Raw genomic sequence first — 7,887 nt, forward strand, 5'->3', positions numbered from 1 at the left:
CTGTAGCAACTGTCTCCTGGGTTGCCTCCTGTGCTGCCTGCCTGGAGGGTGAAGGAGGCAGCCAATGCTGCCCAGAGGACATCTGATTCTGCCAAACTTTTCTTGCCATGGGACTGCTGCCTTCCTTGGGAAACTGTCTTGCCACACCCTGCTCTGCCAGCAAAGGGAGGGTTCTGCTGTCAGTGCCCCAACTGAGGAGGACTTTAGTTGCACAAAAGAGGACTTTGGAGAGCTGGGAAACAGAGCTTATTCCTGGGGCAGGACACAGGAGGAACTGTCCCTGTTGCTCAGGGTAAAATCTTGCCACTCGGAGCAGAAGGGGGCAGCTTTGGACGCTTAGCCTGGGCCTGGGGAGAGCCTGGGGCCCTGAAAGGGGCTCTGGCAGCCATACTCCTCAGGACACCAGCCTGTGTGGCTGGGATACACTGAGCACCGAGAGTCACCTGCCCCTGGGATGAATGCACCGAGGTCTATTTGTCACCCATGCACTTACCAGGCCACTCCAGCCCTGCCCCTCCCCACCTCCTAGCTCTCGATCCACACAGCCAGCCGCACCCACCCACAAACGATTTCCTGAGAGGCTACTCAGGGCCATGGCCTGGAGCTCAGATGCTCACGCCATGGGAGACTCAACCTAGCAGGGAAGATGGGCAGCTCTCCTCCCCAGCCATCACTTCTCTCAGGCCCATCACCTTGTTCTGCCGGACAAGTTTGTTCCCGAGTGTACCTTCCGAAGCCAGCTTGGCACCTGGCCTTGACTGAAGACCAGCTCTGGGCTAGGACGTCCTCCCTGCTCCTGCAGGGGCCTCGGGACTCTGTGGCTGGTGATGCACCCAGGCCTCTGGGTAGCAGCTCCTCTGACCTTGTTTGGGGGAGGCAGTAAGGTCTGAGCGCCTGGCAGACCTGAGGAGCCCAGAGCAAAGGAGGTGGAGCCAGAAGAGAGGAGCTCTCTGTGTGGATAAGACTGATGCCCAGGAGCTTGGGAGCCTGGCTGGCAGAGGGGTGGGGAGAGGTCCAGGCAGCTCACAGCCACTGTGAGAAGTCTGAGGTCTGGAATTCCACTGGGGGAGGTGGGGGGCAAAACAGCTGTACAAACCCAGGGCCCACGTGACTTCATCTCCTTGGGGTCGCTGTAGATTCCCTGGACCTCGGTGGACTACTCCACCCCGGGATTGAGGAAGAGGTCTGGAGAGAACCAGCACCCCCTGTAGCTTGTAACCAGCTAAGGGAGAGCCTGCCAAGTTATTTAACTTTCAGTAAAGCAAGTGACACATGTACTGAAAACTTGTTTGTTCAGTTATCAGGGGTTGGGCAGGTAGTGCAGGCTTGGGGTGGGCCAGGGACCCAAGGAGAGAAGGGCCCAGGGCACATACACCTTCACACACCCATTTCAGTTTTTCTTGCTCTGCTGCACCTTGGAGGCAAAAAGATAAAGCAGGCTTTCACCTTAAACTTGAGCTTCTGCTCCTTTTTGCAGAATACCCCTATTGTAGGGAAACCCAATCTGCAAGCCGTGTAGCACTTCCTGAAGCCCTGAAGCTCTGAGGTGAAGGGACTTATCTTGTGGGTGGTGGCAGGAGGATCCCACACGTGTGAGACTTATTTATAAGGTTCATCGAGATTCGGCACTGATCGAGATTCGGCAGCTCTCAGACGGCTTTGTTAAGTGCTGAGTTCCACAACAATTTATTTTTGATAATCTAGTTGGCTCAGAGATGTGATGGCATGCGGGAGACTCACAAATGTGGAGGAAGAAAATTCTGAAAAATCAGGGATACAACTCTGTCTCCTTCTTTAGACAGTGTTATCTCAAGTCCATGTGGCCGGAGGTCAGAGGCAGAACGCCTGCCTGGCCCTGGCATCGCAGGGAGCCCTTTTCTCATTTTCTAAGGATTGTTTCTCATGCTACAACTAAGGAGGCAAAGGGGGAAGGAGAAAGAGCTCTCTTCACTTGCTCAGACAGCACCAGGATGACGGACACTTGACCACTTGGCCATCAGCCTGGAGTAACTATAGGCTCCTTCCTCCTGAGGCCACGGAATATTCTGGTACTACAGGTCTGCCCCAGCCCTCAGTGGGAACAGACAGGGGCAGGTCTTGCTCAGGCTTCTGACCCTGTAAGCACTCTATCCTCCTGGTCCTTGGGGAAACCTCAGTCATCATCAGAGTCTCATAGGCAGTGTCTGACCTGCCAGCCAAGGCCTTGAACTTGGAGGGAGGCATAGGCTTGGAAATGTCTCTAGTTGGTACCTTGTCCTCAGAGGTAGTTGGGCCCTGTACCCACAGGCTGGGGTCAGTTTGCAAGCATGGCTGCTGCATTCTTTGCTGACAGGGATAGGGGAGCCTCACTAGTCTTTGTCTTTTTCTTCCTTTTCTTCTTTTTGCTCCCAAGTGATACCTGATCCCCATTTGGGGTGGTGGCTTTGGCAGAGTTGGCGCTGGTCTCCTCCTTGGCTTTCTTTTTCCGCTTCTTTGCTTCTTTTTCTACCTTGACAGGGCCATGGATGGCTGACTCCTGGAGAATGTCAGAGGCTGACACAGCTGCCTCCTGGCACCTCTGCCACTCTTCATCACTGTCCTCACTGCTGCAAGGGGGGAGGTAAGGGGTAGCCTGGGTCAATTGCAATTGAGAAAAGGTCCCAAAGCTGACCCCTTCTGTCCAAGCCACCAGAAAAGAGGACACAGAAGGAGACAATGAAAGAGCTCAGACTTGAGAGTGACACAGACCTGGGTTCAAGTATCAGCTTCTCTCCTGACCAGCTGTGTGACCTCATTAAGTGACTCAACCTCTCTGATCCCTGTGTCTTCATTTATAAAATGGGGGTCTTAACATAGCCCAGGCCTCAATGTGATAAAGTGCAAGTGAGGTGTTTGGCACAAGTTGGACACTCAAAAAGCAGTAAGCAGGCAAACCCAAATCCTGACACCACCTCCTCATCTCCTCACTGAGTGTATGGTTTCTCCAGCTACTGCACATAGCCCCTTCCTTGGCCTGGACCTGACTGGAGTCTGCTTGGAGATTGGCATGGACTAGGCAAGACAGAAGAGCAAAAAGGAGGAAGCTGGGGTCTGGCGTGAGATCTTACCTGGAGGGTGGTCGCTTCTGGCGGGGCTGGGGAGAAGGCTCCTTCTCAGGGCCACCAGGGATGGACGTGAAGAAAAGGCGGAAGCCTAATATTCAAGGGGGCAGAGTCAGCACCCTGAGATCCTGGCCCCCTCTCCCAGGTACTGAGGCTGCAATCCTGCCTCTCTGAGTTCTCAGTCCAGAGGCAAAGACCTGGAATCACTCTCATCTAACTATAAAACGATGTGTTGTTATCGGTAAATGCCTATTGGAGCCAGAGGACACTGTGTTTTTGGGGACACTAGTCTCCAAAAGATCCTAGAAGTCAGGGTTCTGGAAGCTGACAAATAAGCCCCCAAGGCAGCCTCCAAGGTGACAAATGTCTTGGGTGTGGAGCGGACAGACACGCAAGTGAGGCTGTGGAAGCCCCTGCTCAGGGTGAGACTGACGAGGTTGTAGCAGGAGAGTGGCTTCATTTCTCAGAGCCTCACTTTTCATGTCTGTAAATGGGGGTACCATTGTAATACTTGCCTCACAGTGGCGGCTATGTGAACGAAAGAAACTATATCAAAATTGTATTGCCCAACTCCACGTACATACATACCCATTGCGATCAAGTAAATTCTGACTCATAGCGACCCTATAGGATCTGATAGAGCTGTCCCACAGGGTTTCCAAGACTACAGATCCAGGCACACAGTAGGTGCTTAATAAACGAGGGATGTTATTACCAGTTTCATCACTCACCATCATCCTCTGAGGCAGCTTTCTGAATCTTGGCCTTTGCTGGTTTCTTCTCTATTTCTGAGATGGTAATGGAGCTAAGGGGAGAAGAGATAATAGTTGATTTAAGATGAGATTTTAGATAGCAAAATACATTTTTTTAATTAAAAAAAAATATATATATATAAGTGGATGCGATAGGGACATGATCTTAAGTGCAAAAGCAGACAGCACATCGGCCTGATGAGAATTCTATTGCCTAGGCCATAGCATGCTGACCACAACCCCTGCCAGCTCAAACTGCAGTGTTTCACTTGTTTAAACTCCTTTATTCCAAGGTTGAAAGATGTTTTAAAGATACCCAGTGGAGAGAATAAGGGCTGTGTATGCACAGGGAGACAGCTTAAGTGGAAGGAGTACATGGAGGAAAGGACACAGGGAAGCAGAACTATAGGGAGGGAGTGGGAGGGGAGCTGTTGCATTCTGGTAAACTGTAGTCAATGTCATGAGACAAAGTGTATGTGAGCTGCTGTATGCAAAGTTGAATTTGCTCTGTAAACTTTCACCCAAATCACAATTAAAAAAAAAAAAAAAAAGACACCCAGTAGACAACACAATGAATGCAATTTCAAACAGACCAAAGAGAACATAAGGGCACAGAGAATAGAAGGAACTGGAAGTGTGGTCAGGAAGTCCTATATACTTGACCCTACAACAATTTCAAAAGACAATACAAGAACAAAATGACAAAATAAATGAAAAATTAGAAATGATACAAAATCTACAGACAGAAATCCAGATAGCATATATTTTGCTCTGAGCTTCCTAGCAGCAGGCATGAAAAGGGAAATATGACCAGTCTAGCAAAGTGGTTCAAAGCTCAGCTTCCAAAGCAGGGTAAACCTGTTGTTGTTGTTTTTTAATTTGTTTGCTTTCGCTTTTTCAATTTTGAGATAATTGTAGATTCACATGTAGCTATAAGAAATACAGAGAGATTCCATGTACACTTCAGATTTCTCCCAGTGGTAACATTGAGCATAACCATTGCACAGTATCACAACCAGGAAACTGATAAAATCTACCCACCTTATTCAGATTTCAGAGACCTGGGGTGTGAATCATGGCTTTGTCACTTACTAGCTGTGTCCCCTTTGGCAAGTGACTTTACCTCTTTGAGCTTATTATTCATCTGAACATTGAGAATAGTAACTGATAACAACTCTCAGGGCTGTCATGAAGATAACAGATACCAGACATTTAGCACAGACCTGGGCACAAGCAGGTGTTCAATAAATGGTGGGTATGATGTTGATGGAGATAATGATTCTTTTTTTTTTTTCTTTTTATTGTGATTTGGGTGAAAGTTTATAGAGCAAATTCATTTTCCATTCAGCAGTTCATATACATTTTGTTTCATAACATTGACTGTAGTGCCCACAATGTAACAGCTCTCTTCCCACTTCCTCCCTGTAGTCACCTCTTCCCTGTGTCCTTTTTTTTTCTATGCATTTCTGCCCCCTGAGCTATCTCCCTGTGCAAATATTGCCATTTTGTTCTCCCATGATTGATCATTCTAAGGAATATATCTACCTGGTGTAAATGTTCACTCTATATGCCTATGTACTGTCTGGCTGGAACCCATGGGAGTTAGTTCAATTCCAGGCCTGAAGACTACCTAGGGGCATGGTCTCAGGGGTTTCACCAGGGTCTATCAGACCAGTAAGCCTGGTCTTTTTTTTTAGGATTTTAAGTTTTGTTCCATATTGTTCTCCTATTCTATCCAGGATCTCCTGCACTGACCCTTTTCTGAGTGGTGGAGTGTTAGCTGGGGACCATCTAGTTCTTCTGGTCTCATGGTCACATATTCTGAGCTTCACATGGTCCACCAGTTTCTTGGACTAATTATTTCATGCATCTTTGGTTTTCTTCATTCTTCTTTGTTCTGCACATAGAGAAACCAATTGCTGCATCTAGATGGCTACTTGCAAGCTTGTAAGACCCCAGCTGCTACTCACCGAAGTAGGATGTAGAACAATGTTTCTGTGTTATGCCAATTGACCTTGATGTCACCCATGACCATGGTCCTGAGCCCACAGGTCCAACAACTCACTTGACGGAGATAATTCTTATCATCAACATCAGCAAAAAGCTCTGTAAGACTTCTAACATAAGAATAAACCACATCTCTCTAGAAGCACAGAGGGACCAGAGAAAACTGATGACACCAAGAAGCAGGCTTACATTGTGTCCCTCCAAAATGTGTGTTGGAATCCTATCCCCTGTATCTGTGGATGTGATCTTGTTTGCGAACAGGGTCTTCTTTGTTATGTTAATGAGGCTATATCATAAGTTTGTCCTAAATCCAATCACTTTTGAGTTATAAAAAGAGCGGATTAGATACAGAGACAAGCAAGCGGGTATGTGGAAGACACATACATACTACCCAATGACGGTGTAGGCAGATGAGTCTACAAGCCCAGGAACTCCATGCATTGCTGGAACAGACAAGGAAGCTGAAACAGACAAGGAAGGACCCTGGTAGAGGTCTGAATTCATACTTCTAGCCTTTTGAACTGTGAGAAAATAAATTTCTGTTTTTTAAACCCACCTACTTATGAAATATGTGTTACAGCAGCACTAGCAAACTACGATGGCAAATTCTTAACAATGTCCTCACGGCAAACAGAGCCACACACTAGGTTCTCGCTCCTAATGTCCTTCTGTATAGGCCAAAGGGATCCCCCAAAGCCCTGTTTAGGAAAGGCAATCTGGGAGAAGGAGTGGAGATATGATGTTCAGGTACATGATGCTGACCTGAGGATCTAACATAGTGGTTTTCACCCATAGAACCTGAGGCAAAAGTTTAGAGACATTTCTGGTTGTCACAATTAGGGGGATGGGATGCTACTGGCATCTAGTGGGAGGATGCCAGGGATGCTGTTCAACATGCTACAATGCATAGGATAGTGCCCATGACAAAGAATTACACAGCCCAAAAGGTCAATAGAGCTAAGGTTGAGAAGCCCTGATCTAACGTAAGAGACCAACTGGTGTAGCACTTAAAACTCTTTGGAGAGAAATATGAAAAAGTGCTACTAGATCCAATTTGAAGATGGAGGAATGCCTAGGCAGACAAGTGACACAGACCCTCTTCAACAAAGAAAAGAAAAACCAGTTGAGAGAGATACAGAAGATAATCCCGGAGCCCTGAGCTTTGAAATAAACTACACAGGCGTGGATTAGGCACCAACTAGTGGAAAAATCTGAACGAAAACAGTGAGTACAGAGATGGTCAGAGCTGCTGACTATCAGCTACTCCGACCGGACCAACAGCCTGAATATTTCCAAGTGGTGTTGGGACCTGAGAACTGACCTAAAGATCAACCCTGGTCAACAAGGGCTGTAGGGACAACTGCACTGGTGGCCTATGACTAGGAAGGGAAACAGCAAGGAGAAAGACAATCTGAGCTGTGCACTTTCTGCTGTCAGGAGGGCGCAGTCATTTTGATTGTTTACACGTGACAGCCATTTTGGATATTTAAAGTGACCGACAGTGCACCAATTTTGAATGTTTATAAGCGGTGGCCATTTTGGAATATTTAAAATGACTGAGGGCACAGAAATTTTGAATCTTTACAAGTGACAACCATTTTGGATTTTAAAGTGGTAGCATTCTCATTCGGATTCCAGGGACCTAAGAATAGGCTCTGTTTGCCAACGTTGGCAGGGACATACGAGAGGCCAACAAAGGAAAGGAGACAGGTGGCGAGTGTATAAGTGCTGTCAACTAGTGAATAGAGGAGCACAGTACCCTGCTTGTGTAAATAACATACAAACAAAACAAAGAAAACGAAAATTGTGGGCAAGTCACTCTAACATACAATCACCAATTAAATATAGACACAAAAACGTCCTAATGCCTCAGAGACAACAGAGCATCACAGTCCACACAAAGAAGCAAGATAAAGCAGGAGAAACAAGGGACCAGTATACAGACCCAAAACACATCCCTGAGGAAGACACAGCATTGGAACGCCCTGATAAGGAATTCAAAAGAATTATATTTAGGTATCTTCAACAAATTGAGAGACAGATCAAGG

The 7,887-nt window shown here is 47.1% G+C and overlaps 1 protein-coding gene across 1 annotated transcript in view; it reads right to left on the reverse strand.

Moving 5' to 3' along the window:
* Window positions 1-2,293: 2,293 nt before the first annotated feature.
* CUNH12orf43 (chromosome unknown C12orf43 homolog) overlaps window positions 2,294-7,887 on the reverse strand; it is a 13,311-nt gene continuing 7,717 nt past the window's right edge. Inside the window, exons 4-6 of the mRNA XM_007938298.1 lie at window positions 3,812-3,885; window positions 3,087-3,171; window positions 2,294-2,585 (exon numbers count right to left, since the gene is read on the reverse strand). Of these exons, the coding sequence (XP_007936489.1) occupies window positions 2,294-2,585; window positions 3,087-3,171; window positions 3,812-3,885 (451 nt within the window). The remainder of the gene's footprint in view (window positions 2,586-3,086; window positions 3,172-3,811; window positions 3,886-7,887) is intronic.

Source organism: Orycteropus afer, unplaced genomic scaffold (genome assembly GCF_000298275.1).
Source record: "Orycteropus afer afer isolate SDZICR_OR568_19922 unplaced genomic scaffold, OryAfe1.0 scaffold00048, whole genome shotgun sequence".
In the NCBI taxonomy this organism is placed as follows: Eukaryota; Metazoa; Chordata; class Mammalia; order Tubulidentata; family Orycteropodidae; genus Orycteropus; species Orycteropus afer.